At 38.9% G+C, this 24,412-nt stretch overlaps 1 protein-coding gene across 7 annotated transcripts in view; it reads right to left on the bottom strand.

Moving 5' to 3' along the window:
- RERE (arginine-glutamic acid dipeptide repeats) overlaps window positions 1–24,412 on the bottom strand; it is a 254,406-nt gene that overhangs the window by 144,945 nt on the left and 85,049 nt on the right. For all 7 annotated transcript variants that reach the window (XM_055705121.1, XM_055705123.1, XM_055705116.1 and 4 more), the window contains exon 3: window positions 12,074–12,144. In XM_055705121.1, the coding sequence (XP_055561096.1) occupies window positions 12,074–12,144 (71 nt within the window). The remainder of the gene's footprint in view (window positions 1–12,073; window positions 12,145–24,412) is intronic.

Genomic DNA, 24,412 nt, shown 5'->3' with positions numbered 1-24,412 from the left:
CTTTCTTCAGTTCTAAACTCTCATCTGAAAGATTTCAAATACTTGCTAATTTAACACACTGAAAGCAAGCAAATCAACTCAGCACATGAAGAACAGTCTGTTAGTACAAAAAGATTTTTTTTTCCGTGTATGTGACAAAACCAAACCCTACTGTGTACCACAGCTTAATATCTGTGTGAAAATTCGAAGTGTCATCTGGGCAGAAGTAAACAAAAAAAAATCTGCAGGGAAGCACTGTAAAAAGGAAGGGAATTATCAAAATGGATTCGTATGCATCTGGTATGATTTTAATACAAAATGCTCTGCAAATCTCCCTGCACTGCTGACAAATCACCAGCTGAGGCAAATCCAAGATAATGAAACATTGTAAGGAAGGCTCTATTTAATAATTTAGCCCCTGTCAAGGAGTTTGTATTGATTCTTGTTTTCAGCACAGGGAGAGAATGTTATCTTCAGCCTTATGGCTCAATGACAGCATCAGTGAATTTAATCACTGTGCAGCTCCTGCCATGCAATCCTTTAACTGTCACCTCTGATTCTTCGTCATTCCTTGCTACTTTGTTCAAAGCCCCGTATACCCACATTTTCACACTAATCTCCCACCCCACACATGCCCCACTGTAATCACAGCAGCATTTCAATCTGCTTCACATTAGACATAAAAGTCAATCTCATTTGCAGACTAATTTTTTTTATTTTAAATAATTCAGCACTCCTTCAAACGTCTCATTCATCTATCTCTTATTAGCAAGTCTGCTCCATACCTTAATAGCAAATTTAGCCGTGCTGAAGGCAGGATTGAGCAATCACGGGACAGCAGTTCTAGCAAAGGTTTTGAGTAGAAAGAAAATCTTTCAGCCTTTTCTTGTCTGTAGAAGGGGAGATGAATCTAGAGAAGCAAGAATCTGTATTAATCAGCACTTTTTCCACACCAAAACGGAAAGGTCATGCTGCATCGTAACTGGCCAGGAAAAATTAGCCACAAATTAATTCAGCCGCAGTTCAGGAACAGAACATCAATTCATCTACAAACAAAATGAGGCTTTTAAATACATAAATGCTTGCGGCTACCGAAACCTCACCCAGATATTTGTATTCAAGAACACTAGCTCCTGTAAGAGTGCAGAGAATAACAGATGTAATTCTAACATGTTTGCTAAAATACAAGGCCATGTGAGGAAGAATGCAATGGAGAAGCAGCATATAATGCATAATTTAGAAAAACAGGGTGGTTTTTTTTTTTTAATTTTTCCCTTTTATTTCAGGTGAGATGCAATACCTTCCATTTTACAGTCCTTTGGATCACACTAAAATGATCCAGCAGGTCCATACAGACAAGGTCATCATACACAGATTTTCTATTACAGGGCACTACTGGCGTTTCACAACTGTCTTTTTATTCACTTCTGCCTTTCCATCCAGACTATAAATTGTTACAAGGCCCTGGGGCAATCCAGTCGTATACTCCATTCAAATCAGGCTTCAAGGAGAAAGCACCACAGTCAAGACGCTTCAATCAAGTAAACATACAGGCACAAAGGGCAACTGCATCACAATTAATAATGTTTTCTTTTGTATGGCAAATTCACCATTTTTCTGTTTTAAAATGTCTCTCTGATGCTTAGATTCAAAGTGTAGTCCATTAGCATTTTCAATGCAACATCAAAATAAGTCATAATATGACAAATCAGAAGCATGCTGCTCAAATCCATTTGCTGGGTTGGGTTCTGTCTCTCTGGAAAAAAGGAAAACCTTAGAAAAGGAATTTGGACTTATTTATCAAACAGGGGGAACACATACCCAGAAAAGTTTAAGTGACACGATTAGAGGACAAATTTGCAAAATATAGTATGTTTGTATAAATCAGCCTGTATCATGGTCAGAGATATCTTGTTATTACCAGCAGCTATGCATTTTTGGCTGTCAGTCATCACCCTTCAGTTTCATCGTCGTTTTTGTTTACTGAACTCACTTCACCTCTACTTGTTATCACAGAGAAAAAAGCATAAAAATTGCTTGGATGATAGTTCCTCTTTCTCTTTCATTTTGGATTTTGTCTTTTTTGCCACTCAACTTAGCAGTTAACCTGGAACTGACTTGGTTTCCGTAAATTTATCAGAACTTTATATTCAATAAGCTCAGAAGTGTAATGTTCTGTGACTAGCTACCTTTATGAATCAGTACGCTCTTACTTGGGATAGTAATTAAAACTTACCTAAGTTCACATTGTGCTTTGTTTCCTTCTCCGAAAACACTAATATCCAGTAATCTTATTTTACTGCCAATCGCTGCATACAGATAAACATCCTTCCAATAGCGATGGCTCTTTACTAGTATTGATAGTTAAATTGTGACAAGTAATCAAAGCCGGATAAGCATGGTTTTAGATGCATTACATAATTAACATTCATATTTGCAATGCAATTACTACTGTTGCATCATATATTTAAGCCAACAGCTGGTTATTTAAGGTGAGGAGAAAAGTTTTATTGGGGTAAACAGTCTTGTAGGGTGGTAAAACAATCTGCAACACTGCAGGCTTTTTTTGCTCATAACCCACTAAAGCAGCTGCTACTACTGTCCCCTGCAGAAGCAGTTCGCACCACTGGAGAGATCGAGAGCTTGGCCCAGTGTCCCTGTCTGTGCTCCTCTGCACAGAGACAAAGTGCTTGCCTAAGTTCTGCTGGAGTTAAAAGAACACTCCTGTTGGACTTCTCACTCACATCATATCACACAACTCTCCCTAAAGCCGGTTTAGTTTACGTAACTGGGTGCGTGTGTATCTGTGTGTTATAAAATGGTTACCTAACCCAGTGTCACGGCCAAGTTCACACTACCATTAACACATCCTCTCAAAAGGACAGTGCCTGGCCAGTGACACGTAGCACCTGTCCCCAACACGAGGTGTTCAACAGAAAGCCACTTGGGAAGAACAGGCAGCAGGGTGATCCTTGCCTTTGTTACAGCACAGGTTTCCATACCAAATAAATTACACCCTTGAGAATTTCTAATATGCCTCTTCGCCCCTCTCTGGTAGGTCCACTGAACACAAATGGCAAATTATTCAAGCTAGTTAATCTTACCTACACCCCCCTATGTATCAGTCCTGCAGCCTGCCTAGATACTTCACACTAGTTGTAAGCTATTAGCTAGCACTTCATGCTGCCTCCCTGCTTTCCAGCCTGCAGGACTGCAAGAAGCTTCCTTCCAGTTCAGTGCAAAAGAGCCTCAAAAGCCATCTCAGTGACCACTGTGCATACATATTAACTGAATTTCTTCATATTAATTGGATTTTCTCATAGAAGTCAGTCATCTATTTTTAATCATGTATTTTCATCATCTGGAAGTAATCACGATCAACATTTTAATTAAGATAAAGAGAATGGACTTAATTTTAGGACTTGTTAACCATTAACAAAGAGATAAAGAGAAATGTCACTGTTTATAATGTACCAATTATAATGCAAACAATCTGTCAAGGTTTAAACTACAATAGAAAACCATGAAATACTACTATTCAATAAAAAACACCTCAGCTATGAAGCTATATTCTCAGTCTGATAAGAATCCAAATCTGTTTCTCCAAATGGCCTGATCCAAAAATGAAATTCAGTGAGAATTTCAGTTTTCAAAGCATAGCATTCTTCAATTAGAAAAAAAAAATGACTTGTTTTCTTGAAGGGGAGGGGGAATAGGGGTCTGGGTGGAATGAAGCAGCAAGGAAGTGCTGGTGTGTGAAAGAGAAACATGACTGCCTGACCAGATCCTGAGCTATTTCCTCAAGAAGTTCCAGATACTATTCTTCTGCAAGAAACTCAGAACCAGGAGATCAAAGTGATTTTGGTCAGGTTTGATATGTTCTTAGCAGAGCTCAGACTTCAATTCAGATACCACAGTAACAAGCTAAGTAACTGAAGCTGGGCTTACTTCCGAACGACTACATGAAATTAGTGAACACAGTATCAATTCTGGAAAAGTAGCATTTGGAGGGGTGAAGCAACATTTGATTCCCAGCTACTTATTTCAGAATTATTCAAGTTCAATACTTTAGGACTGTAGACAGTTCACCCCTCCTCACTTCATTGCCAACTAAAATATGACTCGCTCATCATTCTGCTGTGTATGCTGTGATCAGTGTAATTGTAGCACCAAAGAATAGTTAGAAAATACTTTGTGAAGTCTGTAGGCTTTTAAGATCTTTGACTCCTGCCAAATTAATGTGAGCGAAAAGTATGCTTCCAGAACTTTGTGATGACTGAAAAATTTGTATTTATGACAGCAGTATGCTGCTGTCAAAACAACTGCATTGTTAGAAATGCAGTGGTACTACTGCAGAATTAAGTGAAAAGCAGCAGACTGATTTAGAGGAGATACCTCGATGTAAAGAACCTTAACATTTTCTCACAGAAGAAAAGTGCATCAGACAGACTTACGTGGGAAGGGTATTTTTAAAAACCACACCTAAGCATTAACTGCTTCCATTATTGACTTGCCTACGTTATTTAAACCCTAACCTGTAAGATTGTTCCAGAACCAAAAAAAAAAAAAAAAAAAAAATCAACAGTACGTGAAGCCTGAATTAAGTTTTAATGGAACCCAGTTTCACTACCCTACAAAACACCATTTTCCTCCTCCTTATAGCTATTCAGCAGTCAAGTTATGTCAATGAAGTATTAAAGCCACATCACTATGCCCTTTTACAAGCTTTAATCACATATTCCAGCCTTCCAATTATATTTTACTGTTTCTTATTAAAAAAAATTAAAGTAACTGGCATTGTAAGATGGGTAACACAGGCTTAAAACACATGGGTAAGGAAGTGCTTCCCAAGGAACAAAACAAGGTTAGAGAAGTTGCTCGGAAGTTAATCATAACTTTGCATAACCCAGATTTACAGACCACTTAAACCCAACTGTTTTTGTTTTTTGAACAAAATTGTTCAGCTGCCCTTATGCACTCCTGCTTGGAAGGAGGGAGAGTATATACTAGGAAGTAACTGAGAGCTAATGTGAGCAGCACTAATGAAAGAGAAGGAACTAATAACCACTTAAAACATGTAAAGCAATAAAGCAAACACAGATTTAAGCATTGCTTCACCACGGTTTGTTCCTAATCAAAGTCCTTAAGGATAATCTGGTCCTGAATCCTGAAAGAGGATAGTATTAATCCAGAGCAAAATGAATTAGCACTAAAACAGAGGTTAAAAAATGTTCTGGGTCACAAACAGCACAAAATAATTCAGTCAGGGAGGGGAGGAGGGGGCACGGGCAGAAATCTAGTAGCTTGTTTGGGGATTTTATTTTATTTTTTTAATGTAGACAACTATCACATACTCTTCTGATAGGCTAAGGCAATTGCAGTTTTAAAATGTATTAAGTTAAATAATTCAAAACTGGTGAAGCAAACAAGGAAAAAGGATTTATGGCATATTACACCCGGGGAAGAAAAAAGAAGCTGTACTTTTATCAGTCAACATTCACAAGTATAGTAAACACTTCAGTATGAGGGCAAAAACAGAACAACAGATTTGCTAAGAACTTGCTCTTCATAAAGTTCTGCAAAATTCCCAACAAAAAAACCCCAAAACATCACAATTAACTAACAAATAGCCTGAGAGCTACTGAAACATTACTTAATGTTTCTTACTTAAAAACTTACATTAGTTACTTAATGAAACATTACTTAGTATTTCTAAGTCTTTGGTATGTCACTTCTCAACAGAACTGCTGCCTTGAGAGAACACCAGAAGCACTGGATAAGAGTGGGTACCTTTAAGTGATCCAGCTTGGACAAAAGCGCATCTGGTTTTTCTACTGGGGAGAAACACTATGGCAACAAAAGCTGCATTATATGTTGCAGTACAGCATTACGTCTCATTAAAAAGAAAACTAATGTTCCCTTTAAGCACCACACAACTATTCTGCTTTGGAGAATATATATGCTCTTAATTTCTATTTAAGCAATTTGACTCTATAGGCAGCTGGGAAAAAATCCTTCTCTAAGCAAGACAAGATTCACAGGATACACTTCCCTTCCTATCTTTCAATTCTTTTCCACTAATTCCCGCCGTTCCCCTTCCCAAAAAAATGGGTTAACTAAATCACCATCTACTGTTGCAGAAATCAAGATTTCTAGTTAAAAGAAAAAAAAGAGAAGTTAAAATTCATGTTCGTAAATTAAAGCACACACATTCTTAGCACTTGAGAGTTCTCTTGTCATCAGCGGATGACAGCCATACTGAAAGTGTACCTGAGTATTTCCAGGCATAAATTTAAAATTACAGGGCAATCACTGCTATCTTTAAAAAAAAAAAAAAAAAAAAAAAAAAAGCTAAATTAACTTTATAAAGTCTATTAGCAAAGACATCTGGTACAGTAAAAAAGTTAACATAATGACACCGTGTGGAAACCTGTAAATGTTTTTATCCAGCAGGTCTGTTATTGCACTGTATTAGATCTGTGCATCTCTGTAGAATTTAATGGATCTCTGTACAGAGGAAGCTCTGCCAACCAGATCTGGTTTAGATCAGGCTACAGTGGGTTTGGCAGCATTTTTTTTGCCTTTTGAAGAACCATCAAACTTTATGATAAATTCTGCTGACCGATGGACTTCCTATAGAATATCTTACAAACACAGTTGAGATGGTTTGTCAAATTGCCAGTAAAAAGATCACTGTGCCTCTCTGTCAAATTATCTGATACTGGTATAAATTCTAGAGAGTTTGTAACACAGAATGAACCCGAAGACAGAATTTGTCAAAATTAATGCCATAACTAAAATTTACTATTTAGCAAATCCCAGTTAGTGGACACTACAGAAATTGCAGCAAAATCCTTGATTATGCAAAGACAAAATAGATTAGAAGGCAAAAGCTTAAAAATATGACCCGATAAAGAACAGAGCATTTTTTTAATGGTATAAGGACGCATCAGATTCAACAGACAAATTGGACCAACACTACACTTTAATTTGCTGAAAAGCAGACAGACAGCTGTGTGTTTTCGCTACTACTCCTTCCCTCATCCATCCTGAAATCTTATCAACTTTTGAACCTAAAAGGCTTACAACAGACAGCTGGTTTTTGAACCCACTCAGATCTCAGCATGCAGCCAGCAGCTGAAATGTGAGTTTTCACTTACTCCCAGCTTCTGCATACCATCCGTCTTCTTTTTGAGCAAAGTTCAGACAGACAAAAATAACAGAAGAGATCCAACACACTGTGCCTTAAAAACACTCACTGCCACCTCACTCCTGATTTCTAGCCCTTTGCTTAGGTCCTAAACAAGCACTGAATTCCCTTGGATTCTAAAAATACTACTACTCCAGAAAGGCGTTGTATCTATGTAGAAGGTGTTTTTCACATCAATTGTCATTTTGTGGCAAGGCAAAGTAAAAGGAAGTATTTGTACTTGCTGTGGCATCTTCCACTGAAAATGACACAAGCAGAAAGTTCACACATTATTCTGAACAACAACAAAGTGAATTTGACTAGTTTCTTAAAAATTCACCATTAAAATAAGTCTCAACCACGCAGTAATTCTAAAACCAGAACACAATATTGCAGGAAAACACCAGGGAACTTAAGCTGCCACAAGCTACCGAACTATCTCCCATTCATATTTACCATGTCACCATCAATTAATTAAATAAATAAAAAATCCTCTTTCTGTTTGTGCAAACTCAAATTTACAAGCAAATTAGTCGCAAGATTATCAGACCAGGTAATACACTTGGAAACTCCTGGATTTGTTCCTCTGGCTTTTGAGTACTCTCCCTGTCAACTGAATTCAATGGAAGATGGGAATGCTCAGCATGTCTGCAAGCGATCCCGAAATGATTCAACGTGAACATTTGCCGTAAAACTAGAGATTTCCCAAACCTGAACTAAGCCTCCAAAAGCGCAAGACAAATCTGAACTTGGAGCAGAATAGAACCTGAGTAGTAGGATGTTAGGACCAAAGCTGTAACACCATGAGCTTAAACACAAAATGACAACAAGGCAGACCTTAGGCCACTGCAACATTAGAAGTTCATACACTCACAAGCTCCAAGCAATCCCACTGTAGTCTTCGTGCTTTTAAGCCATAAAGAGCTTTTAAAGAAGGCTTTCTCACAAAGACTATTCTATACATATCATTAGTGGGGGAAAAGTGAAGCGTGCTAGCTCCCCAAGGAGCGGGAGTTACCACTTGTATCCACAGACAGTTATGGGAGAAAGGAATGTCAATAAGCATTCATATTAAGGACTGACAGTTTCATCATCTCCAAACCCTACCAAACATCAAAAAACATACACACACACATCCTACACCACCAAGAAAACCTACCACAACTACAGGCCAGGTAGATTCATTAGATTAACACAGTTCCCTCTAAGTATCAGAGAACTAGGCATAATAAAAACTATGAAGTTTGACCAGGAATGAGTGTGTATTTTCCTTGTCAAGGTCTTAAGTGCATTATACCAAGTAGATGCTAAACAGTTTTCTGAAGTCATGGCCAGCACTACAGAGTAGAAAAGGACAAGCAACCAAGCAACAGAAGACTCTTCTGTCATTATCTTTATTCCCTAGGAGAGTTTTAGGAGGCTCGTACAGCTTGCACATCAATACTTTTTCAAAGTGGTTTCCCAGCTGCAGGAACAGTCACTCGTTTCTTATAAGCATGCTACGAAGTTCACATAAGCAGAGCAGTACTCCTATCATACCATATCGTATCATTTGGTGCTGGTGTTGTTTAGCGCTCTCCTCAAGAACACATGATACTATCAACACGTTACTGGAAGCAATTTTGAAAAATGGTCTTAATCTTGGAGTGAAACCTGTGTTACAGAAGTAATGAAACAACAGCAGACCAGAAAGGACAATTAGAGCACCACTTCTTGTTGACAGTTTCCCTAAGACACAACACATCACAGTTAATGGTATTTTGCTTCTCAATTCCACAAAGTTGTTTACATGAATCCCAGAAAGCCTGAAGGAACCCAGTACCACAGAAACGGTAAACACAAAAGAGGATAAATGTTACCCTAACAGTTTCTGACATAGTTAAGCTGGACCGAGCAAATCACTTTTTCCCCACACTGCCAGCCTTAACACACCATTTGATTTTTTGACACCAGAGACAGACCTAGAAAGCTAGCTATGCTCCTCCGGTTTCCCTCAATGCTTGGGAACCAAATCTGCTGCTCTCCTCTTATCCTCAGCTTATCATAATACAACTAGTAATAAAATTCACAAAGGGAATGACCAACCTCTGCAGCATAACAGCTCTGCTTCATGCAAAGCAACACACAGCAACGTAACAGAGGATGGCAACAGAGACAGATTACAAAGAAATTAGTAAGTAAAGCTTCATCACAAGGATTTTATGGCCACTGGTGAAGTACAATTGTTCTTCAGGAAAGCAAAAGAGCCCTTCTAGTATAATTTTAAGTCAAACTGGTTCATCTTAATGTCAAGAGAAACATGTGATAGAAGCATGAGCTACAAATGCGAAGTACACTATTTAACCTGCCATAATTGCTGGAACTGCAGAGAGCATGCATGGAACAGTTACAGGTTTGTCCGAGTCACAAGATCTAGATGCTAGAATGCAAAGCTGCTCTGAAACTATTTGCGACATCTGCTTCTGGAGTAGCATGACTAGAAGTCATACTACCAGTAGTAAGTTATAAACAATCTCACTCCATTTTCCACATGGTATTTGTGAAAGTGAGGCAGACAAAAAAAATAGTTCTAACCACAAAGATGCTGTTTCTAATACAACTTGAGTAGCATGAAAGGAACTAAGCGCATTTACAGGAAATACACTACTCCATACTTCAGTATTTGCTCCTACCTTCTTTGCCTCCTGCCATCTGCCTGTCAAATGAAGGAAATTTGAACACTAAACTAGAAGAAACTGCCAGACTTCATAGAACCAGTTTCTAGTTCTGCAGTAAACAAAATCATATGCAATTATGATCTAAGATCTTACTGGAAAAACCAAGTTAAATCTCCGTTTACTTCAAGAATGAACTGAATGGTACTCTAGCCTCATCCCCAGAATGACCCTCAGTACCTTTTACTTTGCACAATAGTGCGTGTGCCTGTGTAACAGACAGCATTTGCTTTGTGATTTTTAACACTTTTTTCTTTTTTTTTTTTTTTCTTTTTTAAATGCAAGTTCACTTTCTTTGGTTTTAATCGGTGAAACACCACCATAACTCCTATGCTTGACCTGCACCTACAACACCACAAAGTATAGGGTAAGACCCATACACTCAGCCAAAAACTTTAAATTTATGACAATCAACACGATAGTGTACTTAATTAGCAGGCAACATTTAAAAGCTGTTGACTTTAACTTCCCTGCTTCACTTGATTATTTAGTTGAAAGCAAAACAAGACTGTTTTCCTGTTGGTACCTCACACTAGAAGAGAAATCAAATGTCCTTTCCACTATATATCATTCCCTCAACAGTAAAATCAGTGATAAACCCATCGAAGATTCATTTTTGCTAGTATGATCAGCATCAAGGGTTTTTTTGCTGTTCTCATTTTTACAAGTTGCTTGTACGCAGATTAGTAAGGGGGGGTGAGGGGGTGGAATCTAATAGATAAACTAAAAAACTCAGAGCAGGCAAAATAAACATAAAATAGTGATACTATTTCTGTGTGAAAAAATACGCAAAACTGCCAGCAGCCCTGATGTCATATCCTTCACATGCAGAACACATGAGAAAAGAGGGGAAAAAAAAAAATCTAAAGGTACTAAAACATACTGCAATACGCTTCCCACAGTTTTGGAAACAGCTTTAATGTGTTGTACAAGACTAATGCTGACAACAGAAGCTTCAGTTTTTGTCGTTAATTTTCTAAGCAATTAATGCAACTCAGCAGGAATTCATTGCCCAGAATGGCAACTATCACATTGTAATTCCAGTCAGACACAAAAGCACCTGCTAATGTGCAATAGTAGTACAATGGTGGCTTAACCCATTGCTACAACCTGTTAACTCAAATACAACAACTTCAAACAACAAAAAAGCAGAGGGGGAGCACATGTCCACAAATGCCAAGCACTACCATGGACATCAATACTGAAAAAAGCGTACACATTTTGCTTCACTGTGGTCTTACAAAATAAACTTTTAAGGAGTAAAATGGAAGACTTGAGTAAGAAAGCTTAGAAAAGGAAAATACATTCTGGTAGCAACAGGTAGTAGGCGATCTACACCTGTAGACTATGTATAGGGAATAATAAGGACAGTTTATTACATATTCAGAACTTCCACAAACCAACAACAGCAAGATGATCAGCAGTAACAGTTACCTTTTCCGAGTATCCTGCTTACACTACCCAAAGCACTGCCAAGTCTAAAACAAGCACAGGTGCCCTCTGTGTTGAACGGGCAGCAGCCTCCTGCTCTGCACCGCATAAGCAGCAAGTGGTTTCCTGTGCAGCTCCAGCATTCTGCGAAGGAACTTGTTTAACCTTTTAAGCGTACAAATTCAGATCAAAAGGGGCAAACCACAACTCCAACTAATTTGTTACTACACAGGTCCCTGACTTTTCATTTCTGAAGAACAAAGTGCCAAAGCATTCTTAAATGTTATTTTATATTTTTCCAAAATAAACAACATATTGGTCTAGTCTGTTTGCATCCTCAGCTGTCAGTCCACAGATCAGCTGAAGTAAACAGGCCACCACAAGTCAGCCCACACACCTCCATTTACACAGCTACGCCATATAAAGTTACAGGTAAAGGCACCGCCAAATTTAACTTCCCAGGAAAAACTTAACTTCCTGAGCCACAATTTCCCAAAAACACTCAACTCAAAGTTAGTATTTCTGTGGGCTGCAAAACCTTAAAATTATGTAGACCACAATTTGAACTCTACAGCCCAGTAAACTAAGTCTGTAACAAAGACACATTGCTGTCGTAATAGCAAAACAGCTACTATTTCAGAAAGTAAGTATTTACTCAGAAGGAGTGAGGAGCTACAGGAAGAGATACAGACCAATAAATATTGCCATCACACTGGAGTATGGGGCAGGGGAAAGGAACAGATGTGAAATTTTTCCTTACCAGTTTGAAGTCTTGAATGCTGCAGATGAAATATGGGGTATTCGGCCGGCGACTTTCAATATATACGCAATCTTTAAAAAAACAAGATTTTAAAACAATGGAAATTAACTTCTGTACCTCCAAGAAAGAACATAAACACGAGATAAATTAAAAAACAGCTTAAGCTTAGAAAGAAACACCATTTCATTTACATAACGTGTAATTTATTCCAAGTGTGATCTAAAAATAGAAACTAGATGCTTTACAGTAACAAATAAGGGAATTAACTGCATAAAAGTTGACTTTAATTTGAATAGACATTTTGCTGGAAAACAAAAGGAAGTCTATATAAAGATCATTCTGAATTTAGTTAATAAAAATGACCAGGTCACAACCTATGAACCAGATCAAAATAAGACAGGAAACCAATCAGATCATTTGTGGTTAGCTTGCTACTGTTAATAACCCAGCACTAACAAATTTTCTCTTCTAATTGTGAAGAAAACCAAGGCAACCAATAGAAACTAAATTAGATTTACCTCAGGGAAGGACTGAGCTTTCTCAAATTACATTTGACATGACAGAAACTGAGTAATCATTTTTGTTTGCTTTTGACAACTGGACTCTACAAGGTTGCTGTAAAATAAGGGCTGATGTATTTAAAACAGTCTTGGCAATTACCACAACAAAAGCTGTGCCTCAGAATAAAATTACAGGGATGGAAAAGAAGCGCCTGATTAATGATAATGACCTTGGAAATCAAAAAATTGACACAGCTTGCTAGAAGGCAAAGATGCTACTCCCAAAGTTGAACAAATATGTAAAGATAGTCACTGCAGTCTCCTTTCATATTCAAATAGGTAACACTACTATTGAAAACAGAGGATACAAAGAATACCAGCTATTCCGGGAATGATTTTCCATGACCCTTTCTATATTTCTACAGAAAAAAATCCAAAGTTTTAAGAGCTTTATAAGACATGTTTCAAAACACAACTAATACCCTGCTTCGAGTCTTGTAAAATCTAAAAGTTGGTCAAGACAAACATTTTTTTAGTTCGTCTGCTCCACAGAGAGCATTCCTAAGGATGCACTGGCATTGTTCATAGCAATAAAACATCTTCCTCCTGAAAGAAAAAAAAAGTAACCCTTCAATAATCATTTGAAACCCAACCTGTATTTAGGAATTCACTCGCCACTGAGAGCTAACTCAAATGTTAATTTAAAAGAAAAATATAGCACGAGTACCTTAGGACTATCAAAAGCGCAGGAAAAGTCTTAGCAGCTATGTCGACCAAGCCGGAGAAAGGCCAGGCATTTCAAATCAATAGCACTTCAATAATATATGCCAGAATTACATGGTTGTGCATCTGATTTTAAACGTTGTAGCAGTACAATATCCTGCCCTAATGAGACAGAGGTGTACAGTACCCGTCTTCATTCATTTTAGATAACTGATGTTTTGCCAGGATCAAAGCAACTTTGCTGGCAAACCAAGCTTTAAATGCACTTAGCACCATTCCCCAAATTCTGCACTGCTTGTTGCAACCATGCACATCTGCACTTGCTGCTTTTGGCTACAAGCACAGTCATACCCAGCAACACTAGATTATACTGGTATTCCAATAGAACACCATTAGCTTCATTTTACAGGCAAGAAATTGTAGCCTGAAGTAGACAAGCAACAAGCTGATATTTCAGAGAGTTGTGGGGTTTGCGTTTGTTTTTTTGGGTGATTTCTGGTTTATTTGGGGGGGGGGTTGATTTTGGTTTTGTTTTTGGGGAAGGGGGGTGTTTGGAGTTTTGGTTTTGTGGTTTGGGGTTTTTAGGTTGGTTTCTTTTTTGTTTTGGGGTGTTTTTTTTTGTTTTTGTTGGGTTTGTTTTTTTTTTTTTTGGCAGGGGGATATTAGTTGTGGGGTTTTTTTGGATAAAGCAAGAAAATGAATTTTTGATTTACAGTCCAAAACCCTTCCTACACAGAAACGTCACAGCCACAGAATCTGTGTTTTGCTATACCAGACGATGTTCCTCTCCATCTCAGTAGACAGATAGAGGGGAAAAAACTTAGAAATAGTACTAGCTTTTTTACCAGTCATTTAAAATTAAATAGTGAAATTATTTTTTCCTCTATCTTCCTTTTCTGTATCTTTCCTTATCTGCCTAAATTCTGTTATCAGATCATCTCTGCAAATTTGCAAGTAGGCCTTTATTTTGTCCCATGTCAGTAGTACATGAAGGCAATGTACCTAAGTTTTCTAAAAAACTAGTCCCAGAGGAATTATACCTGAAAGCTAGTACACTGCATTTCAGATGCAAAACTCTTCACCTCCAGCATCCTCATTACAGGCACTACCCATCAAATTGACACTTTTTAACTGCAAAACCACGACAGCAGAGCAGTACTACTTTTCCTCAATAGGCTATGAAATAATTTCTACGTACTAGTCTCAAATCAAGCCTGCTGATCAGTATCGCTAAAATTCCACATTCAATGGATGGATTTCAAAGCCAAATGTATTTCTCAGTTATACTGACCCATGATTTCAATCTAGGCTGGAAAAGATGCTGGTCTTTAGGTGGTTACAGATCAGGCTGAGGTAAGAGCACGTAAGTGTCAAAGTCAGGCAGGTCAGCTTGACTTCTGCAGAAGCTCATCAAGTGACAAGCACAGCTCACAGCGGTCTACATCCCTAGAGAACACAAAGGCTAGCAAACAGCTGAACGCAATCAGTGCGACTGTCACCAAAACCTTGCTGCAAGAACTCAAGTATCAGAGGCTTTTAAAACAGTACTGGGCTAGGGTTAGGTTACTCACACCATCCTCTTCAGAATAAAACCCATTCAGCACAAATACTACCTAGTTGTGACTAGGTTCAAAAAGTAAACTCATGGAGCTCAAGTTCACAGAAGGGATGACCTGCTCAGGAGGATCTCACAACCACATGCAGAAATGTATGAACTGATGGCAAAGCGACAGTGCCCAAAGGGTGGCCTGGAAGACTCACAGCAACCGCGCCCTCTCTAATACTTGTCCTTTGTAACCAAGGAGTCACTTCCTGCTGGTTTATCACATAACCATAGTAACCATCTGAGGCAAAGCATGTAAATCCAAGTGTCAAATTTCTACCTGCAACACTATTTGTAAAACAGGCTCCTTTACCACACCACTCTCCATCCATTGCAGATTGCACTGTTAACCACTTTGCAACAGCATTTGATAAAAGTCAAATGCGCTTGACAAAACAGATCACTTACAAACTGACAAACTATTGCTTACTTTATAGTAAACGCCAAAGACACAGGATAAGAATCTGGATTAATCTGAAATCATAATTTTATCAGCATCAGTGAAGTTCTCCAAGTGTAAAAAAGGAACGTAACTATAGCAGAGCTGCATCCACATCCCCACTAGAAGACACACAAATATAACAACTCACAGTTTGAGTGTTCTGAACCAGAATTTAGCATGCAAGTTCCAAATCAAGCAGTTGGGTGGTTTTTTTCCTCCCCTATTAACTGGAAGTTAATGTTGTTTAACTTACACAAATTTAAATGAAATCTTTGAGATTTTCTGTTACTGTAGTACGTTTTGATCATTCATTACAACAGCATCCAAAAAAAAGGCACTGAAAATAATTAATGACTTCTCAGGCCACAAGTTTTAAAAGCCTTTTTTACATGAGAAGCACCACTACTGACCTTCATCCCTACAACTGCTATCAGTTACAGTTTCATAGAAGTCCTGACCCATTTTGAGAACTTCTGCACAGCTCTTCCACAAAAATGCGAACAAAAGAATTCTACTTCAGTACAGCTAGCATCTCTTTACCAGGTGTTGACCTGATGTAAACTTAACCCCAACTAAACTGAGTGATAATAAAGACAAACTGGATAACGGAACCAACTAAGAGTGAAACCATCAACACTAGAAAGGCAGGTGTTTGGAGACATTGTTGTGCTATGAGCATTAAATAAAGTTTCAGAGAAACTAATCCTGAATTTCATAGCAAAAGGGAACAGTAGAAAGAGTTAGCTCATATATTGGATTTATTATGAATCCTTAATACCACTCTAGCATTAGAGCAGAGGAAGAGAGATGGTCAGAAGTACAACCTTTCAAAAATGCTAGCACTAACCAAGTATTTACTAAATTTATGATTTATCTTAAGGATGATGGTATCACAGGAAACTGCTAAACAGACATGGCTACACAGGTATCTATATAAGCAGCATCAGTTTGAAATTTTCTGCTGCGTATTTTCATTATGTGACAGACCAAATGTCTTGCACCAGGAGCCTCAAGAGGCATAGAAGTTTCACAGATGTAAAATGCACTATGAACTTGACTGGTTTTTTTCTTCTTTAGTAGGAAAATTAACAATAAACAGTTTTATATAACAACCTCCAGTATCTCTGCAGAATCAAGAAGAATTATGTCCATTGTTTTCAACCACAACTTGCCTTTTCCAAACAACCAGTTTCAAATTGTGTATCTCCTAGCTAGGACAGTAGCAGCTGTTGCAACAGCTCACACATACATTTCAAAAGCTTGAAATATCATGTATGTAATCAACCATCAACACCAGAACAACAGTAATTTGACTTGTAACTCACACTCATATAGCACTTATCCAAAATCCTGAAAATCCCACAGAAGCTATTAAGCCTGTCTCTCTTGGGAGGTGACCTTCTCAACACACCAAACGCATCCTCTTTGTCTCCGTGCACTGATACAGTATGTCTCAATCTGGTTTATTCAGAAGCTACAGCAATTTAACCACATCAAAGTATTCCTGCACCATTTTGTTATCCCAGACTTCCTTGGCTAATCACTCTATTTAGACACCCCTATTCTCACCACAACCGACTGCTCAGTATCCCAAGTGAATCATGCATTTACATGGTGTTCTATCACTGCTCCACAGGAAGCATCTCAGGATTCACTGGGGCATGCACGAAAAAAGCTGCAAGATTTCAGATACAGAAAACACCACAACTTCCAAGATTTTTTTTCTTAATATCTCAGTTTTGCAAGCCTCATTTGATTCAGAGTTACCAGACAACACAATAAACAGCTAAGCATCCCTCTGAAATGGCTGGCACAAGACTAAGATAACCTGGCATCTGCTATGGATATGTTGACTCACTGGTATACTGCATTTAAGTAAGGCACTGCTGGCTGCCTGCAAGATTTAAAACAGAGATGACATCCAGTTAACATGCCTCCAAAGCAATAGAGGCCGTACAGATAAGAAAACAAGTTAATCCAGGTGCAAAGCAATGTCACTAACACTAGAAACTGGAAAAATGCCAAAAGGAGAACATTTACGCATGCATCCACATTAGCCACTCAAAACTCACTGTACAGAGCAATTACTTTCATTTACCAGAAATACAACACACAAATATATTATTTTCAAGAACAACTTTGATGTGGACCCAAGCTAGGACAAACAGCTGATCTTCTTTCTAATGCACCCAACCTGTATAGCTAAGATTGACACCAATGAAAAACACAGAATAGCCTCTCCTTACCCTTAGTGCACTGGAATGACCTGCTGCACCTTCTTTCCCCACTGATCATGTACTTCTGGAATATTTTTAGCTCTATATGGCTACACAGACCCATACAACTTCAGTCAATTCTCATAACTGTTGCTTGAACACAAAGCAGCCTGAGCATCTGTTGTCGCTTTGTGACAACTAAAAAAGATGGCAGAACAGTCAGTGTTGGAAAGGACCTTTGGAGATCATCTCATCCAAGCCCCTGCTGAAGCAGAGTCTCCTTGAGCAAGCTGCACGGACTCACATCCAGGTGTATTTTGATTGACTCCAGAGAAGGAGACCCCACAGTCTCTCGCAGCAGCCTGTCCCAGTGCTCCGTTCACCCTCTAGGTAAAGAAGTTCTTCCTCATATTCAGATGGAACCTCCTGTGTTGCAGTTTGTGCCCGGTGCCCCTTGTTCTGTCACTGGGAATTATCAAAAAAAGAGTCTGGCCCCATCCTCCTGACACTCACCCTTAAGATATTTACAGACATTGGTAAGATCCCATCTCCGTCTTCTCCAGACTGACCAGGCCCAGCCCTGTCAGCCTTTCCTCGTAACGGAGACAGTCCAGTCCCCTGTCTTTGTCGCCTCTGCTGGCCCCTCTCCAGTAGGTCCCTGCCTCTCTCGAAGTGCGGAGCCCAGCACTCCAGACACAGCCTCACCAGGGCAGAGCAGAGGGGGGAGGATCACCTCCCTCGACCTGCTGGCCACCTCCTCCTCTTGCACCCCAGGGTCCTGCTGGCTGCAAGGGCACACTGCTGGTCCATGGGCAACTTCCCATCCAAAAGATGCTCTGTTATTCAAACAGCTAAAATACTTCAAAATCACAAAATAATGATGATCTTCATGCAGACAAGCTCACTTGCTTCTGAATTTTTTTCCTGATCAGCAGGTTCATATAAATTGAGTGACATGTACTCTCTTCACACTAAATGGAAGTCTGAAGCCTGAGGCTGTCAGCCTAAAATACAATGAACCCACATGCACTCTCCCTTCAGACACTTAAATTCTAGTCAGTTATTTCAACATCTATTATTCTAGAAAGGAACTCACAGTACAGGTACATTTTGGACATCTATTTGCTCCTGCAATATTAATATTCATTCCTACTAACCTTAACATTCAATCCTTTCCACTCAAGAAGCCCAACAAAAATCAAACTGACTATAAATTTCCTAAATTAAACGTGTCATCAGTTGAATGGCCCAGCGCCACGTCCATTGAATCTGCTCTGCAGGGATATACAATGCCTAGCCCCCTGGTTTTCAAATACATACTAACCCATACTCAAAATGCTACTCATCTTAGTACAATCATGGGATTATGAGTGGCCCAGAATTGTAATTAAGCCATTTCACTTTATGCCTACTCACCCAAGTTAAGTCAGTCACTGGTCTGCCCTCTCCAAGTGTACTATGTCAGACAGCGGACTTGGTTGCTGCTTCTGACATCTGGCAACTTGAGGGCAATACATGTTGGCACAGAAACCCTGAGAATGTAACAAAACAACCCTACAAAAAAACCCACAGTTCAGGCCAACCAATACTCACCAACACCAGTACACTGGATCCACACCTAGTGCCTGGCCCTCCAGCGCTCTATAGCAATCCTCCCCCAGTCCCCAGCTGACTGAAGGCCAGTCTCACAGGAGGCCTCAGCTTAAACATACACAGTTCCTCCCCTGCATACTGCAGCACCCCTGTTCTTTCGCTTCCCTTCTCCCCATTCCCTTCAACTTGCAAGGCAGTGGTCAAGCCTTTTTCTTTGCCTGTAATTCTGTCCACCTCCAAACCCTTCAAGTCTCCTTCCCTTCCCAGACCACGTTTTCCCTTTCTAGTCCTTATTACAGTTGCGTCAACAGCTACATTCTGTGTTGGCTGCTCTGTCAATCTGAAAATTGAATTTAAGGATGTGTTTTGTTAGGCAAGGTTCATGACCCCCTTTATAGACAAAATCATACCAGTAAAGAAAACTAAAGGAGATGCCTATCTACATTGACTCAGCGAAAAATCAGCAAAACCACAAAGAAATTACTGTAAAATAAGCTACAGGGTGAAATATAGCAAGCAAAAAATGTTGCTCTGGACATCCTTACACAGTTACCAAAGTGTAAGTTAATTTTTTTTACTGAACAGTAACAGCAAGCACGAAGCAAGTAACCACACAAGAAATGGGTGCACTAGTGGCCTTTCCCCACAGCAAGGTAACATGCACGTGTCAGCTTCCAAAGGGCTACCTCCGACAAGTTAACCACCTCATCTGTTAAACCACAGAGTTTACTGGTGACAAACCAGCAAACTCTCCAACTGGGGAGCAGGGAAGGAAAAAAGAAAATAAAGGGCTTTCCATAACCTTTGCCACTACAGTGGCAAAACAGAATAAAGAAATAAAAGTCCCCTGCACAGCTAAGTGGAATTCATTGCCTGTCTCCAACCACGAGTGCATTTGCTTACTTTCCCATTTCGTGTGAAGTGTCCCGCTGGAGATGAAGTATTTCTCAGACACATGGTACAGAGTCATTATGCCTTTGGGCTTGTGATATTCACCAGATGTGCCCTAGTTCTGAAGGGTTACATTAATATTCCCACACTAAGAGCTGTTTTTAAAATTAGAGCTTGAATACACGGACTGAAAAGATCTTTCAGGAAAAAAACCGCAACCACCTCACTTTCCTGAGCACACAAACTTTTATCACCTTAAACGCCGTAGTTTATGTACGGATCATCTTTGCAATTAGAATCCTTTCTGTTTTGCCTAATGAGTCAACACCTGCATTATCCAAGAAACAAAGCTTTAGGCTCTCTGCACAGCACCACACTTCCATTGGAAAGATAGTCCTTGAAAGCCATTGCCAAAGAATTGCCTGCAAGCCCCCGCCATCGTATTTCAACAGTCACAAGCTCAACCTTCACAGCGTAGCTGTAAGCAACTACAGTTCCAATACACACTAACTTTCCAGTTTTGACACCCCAGTATCTTGCTGGATTACACATTCTTTCCCTTATTTTGCTTTCCTTCAGATATTCTATGTTAGAGTTGGATGTTCTGAAAAACAATATGCCAGGTATGTAAAAAAACTCCACTCTTCTAATAATTCCGTTATAACTTAAGGGAGCTCATTGGACACCAGTGTTGGATAGTTCGTACACCAACTCTTACACCGTCACAACCAACCAGATGAACCATCAGGCTCACGTAATCAGTAGTAACACGTGCTCTATATTCAACCATTCAGTGTGCTAAAAAACATGCTTCAGGTATACTTATCCCCACAGCACACATGTACACTCCTGTTTCACATCTACCACCTCTCTAACTAATACAGAGACAGCACTTATCCCTACACTCCCATAGTCTACAGATGCAGTTGCCCCACAGTAGGAATTTGTATGATGATGTGAGAAACTGATGAAGAGACTGTGTCCAGGCAAGCCCTGTGAAATATGTTTGTTTCGTCACAACCATCCTGGATTTAAGGAAGAAAACAAAATCCAACTGTTTATTGACACAGACTCCAATTCTTTGGTAGATAAAGAATTTTATTTATAGACTTTACAGAGTCATATATATAAGGACTTGGGAAGGAGAGAGACAGAGATACAGTTTTTACATATGTGTGTGTGTGTATATATGCTGAACACAAGTCATGGAATAGGCAAATAATTAAAGGATATTTACATCCCAGAATTTAAGGATATTTACATTCCTCCATTCTGGTGTCTAAAATTAAAAAGTTTAGCGTCCTAGTGCCCTCTGCCAACCAGTGAAGAAACATAAGGCAATTCTGCACAGTTCTCCAGAAATACCTCTGCCCAAGCCAAAACTAGCAGGAACTCCAAGCAGCACGGCTCTTCATTTCAATGTCTCATTTAACTGAAAAGTTAAACGCCACAGTCTTTCACCATCAGCATCACCACCCAGAATAGTTAAAAACAATTTGGAGCATGACACATTAAGCAGTTACATACCAGTAATAACCAAGTAGTGCCTTTCAAAGGATCAGAAAAATATTTGCAACGTTCAATGAATTCTCAATGTCGACACTGGAATTTTCCTGTATTCCAAATACAGGAGAATTACTAAAGTCTTGAAAACAAAGGTCAATAATGGAAACAGACCTCCAACTACAGCCATACACTTGGCATGATGGTTTAGTAACAAATGTAAAGACACAGGGCAGAAAGCACCAGAAATAACAAACACATGGTTTTAACTGGAAAAATATTACCACTGACAGGTAGGGAGCTATACAGTTGCCTTTCTTCCCCCCATATGGCTGACGACAAACAATTTGCTAGTCTGATCTTTTAGTGTCACTTCCTGCTGAGCGGATTTCAAGCAACACTGCTGGCTCCTTGTCAGAAAACAACGTGCTAGAGCCCTGTTCTGCAATAAATGGTTCAACCAATTTACCGTGTTCATTTGAAACTCACAGGAGTACTCCAAATGCCTGGACTATAGTTTTTATTTCACAAATGATTTTATTATAAACTAGTATCATAGTGAATCCATTTTCTTTAACGGGTTTTGCTGCTGTTTAATGGACTGTCAGTATAATTTAGATTTAATCTATTTAAACTCATTCAAGTCTGGCTCCTCATTGTACAATAAATGGAACATATTTCTATTCAACAAAATTAATGACAGCTAATTGTAGTCTGCAGGTCCCAATTTTGTAAAAGCAACTGCTCTGCAGTTCAGACACCCAACTACATTATTTCCCACACCAATTATTTTTCTGCACTTTTCATGCACATCCACAACACCATACAGTTGTTCTTGCAAGATGCATTCAGACATACTTTGTTAACAACTTTGACACAAAGTACACCATACACTTAGAGAAAGTAGCGTTACCAAACAATACCACACTGAAAACAAAGACATTGTAGATGCTCAGCCACTAACTGACACTAGGGTATCCTCCTGTCCTATAATTGTTTTTCTTTTCCAATTGAACACATAAAATGGGAGGAGGGGTGGGAATAAGAGAGCAGACCGCTAAGAAAACAAAAAAAATCAGTTAGTCTAAGAGCTGTTTCTTTAGCAACAGATAAGCTGTACTGCATGCATGCCATTCAAAATAGTCTTTTCTGATCTTTTAAGGTCACAGCAAACTTTTGCTGGAACACTTCTCACTGATCTTATACAAAGGCCTACATAGCCACATCCCTCAAACCTGAGCTGGATGCATTTCAAAAGCTTTTCATAGGGACTCACTTCTGAAGTACTGCGGAATACACAAAAGGCAAGCAACACCACAAACGTACCATGCTGCTACATGACCTCACTTGATTTAGATACCCTTAACTTTTTTCTATTAAAAAATATTTAATGTGCAAATTATCCATAGCCATTGTCCCAAGTGTGGTGTAATTTCTCTGAGATCTTAAACACAAGCATTAATAGCAACCCTCAGGAAACCAAGAGATCCTGAAATGTCATTAAATCAACCGAACGATCTCCACAGTGTCTTTGAATAGCGCACGCAATTGGCTAATGCATACACAAATCTTAAGAGATTAAGGGATCAAGAATCTCTATCACTTGAGACGCAGAATCTTTCATCTCATGCACTTTCCATTCACTTGTGTTTCCCAACTTTTGGTAATGAATCAATCGTGTCAGAAGAAATCAATGGCATAGTCGGCCAATGAGGCTATATTTAATGTGAAAACTGGCATCTTTATATGGCTTTAAGAAGTTCTTCTATTGGACCATGCATAATTATAACTCCATGCTCTAGTAGGCAAAACAAGCACATCAAGAGGAGTTGAAAGAGAAAACTCTTCTATTCCCCAGCTCACCACAAACACCAAACGGCTGCTTAACTTCTCTCCCTTAGCTACGCTCTTGATTATTAGAGCGCAACACAAAATACCTCATCAAAACATGGATGGGCTTTATTTGTGTAGCCCTCAACCAGAAAAACAGTCACAGCCATTACTACATCCCTAGTAATTGACCCATCACTTCATCTTCCCGATTAGACAAATGGATAAAGAGTAATCCATTTTGTAAGTCGTTGGTGCAGCCCTTAACAGAAACACATGTTCAGAAAGGGAAAACTATGTGTCACTTGAGTAAGGATGTTTTTTACCGAATACTGTATTCCAAATACTGCAATCTCTTGCCTCAAAGCCTGCTGTGATACAAATACAGACACTCTCATCAAGTAACCGTATGTGTTAGAATCCCAATAGTCTGTTAACCCGATAAGTCACCTACCTGCAAATACCTAGCAGCACTGAAAAGATCTATTGAAAAAAAATATCAATATGTATTTTCTGAAACAAAAAATTGTTTTCCTATTGTTTAAATTTGTAAATAGCACTGAGATGCCTTTTCATTTTATACAGAACGACGCTTTCCTCACTATTAAGAAAAGAAGAGTACAATCACCACAGTAATAATGCAAGCATAAACTTCCAAGCCAAAGAAAAATACATACATATCTGTATTTAGGTATATTTCTTTCCTAAACAAACAATACAAATCTAAGCCTTAAATCTGTATCAGCTTTCATGTCTATCTAGGCACTCCTTTTACAGCAAGGTTTCTAATGCTTTCTTGCTTTAAATATCTTTACTGCTTTTTGTAAAAGCATCCATAACACATTTTGGACTTTGAACAAAAGAGACTAGAGAGATCCACTCTTCCTGCCAATGCTGAAACAAAGCAAAAATACTTCCATGTGTAGTTCAATTTACTTGAGATGCTTGTTTAGAGCAACACGTGCTCTGCTACTGGATATTGTTTATACAAACTATGTGTCTTTAGGACAAAAGGAAAACCAAATAGGTTGCTCAAAA

Source organism: Falco cherrug, chromosome 3 (assembly GCF_023634085.1).
Source record: "Falco cherrug isolate bFalChe1 chromosome 3, bFalChe1.pri, whole genome shotgun sequence".
In the NCBI taxonomy this organism is placed as follows: domain Eukaryota; kingdom Metazoa; phylum Chordata; class Aves; order Falconiformes; family Falconidae; genus Falco; species Falco cherrug.
Note: the sequence above shows the minus strand (reverse complement) of the source record. Positions and strands in the feature narration are given on the sequence as shown.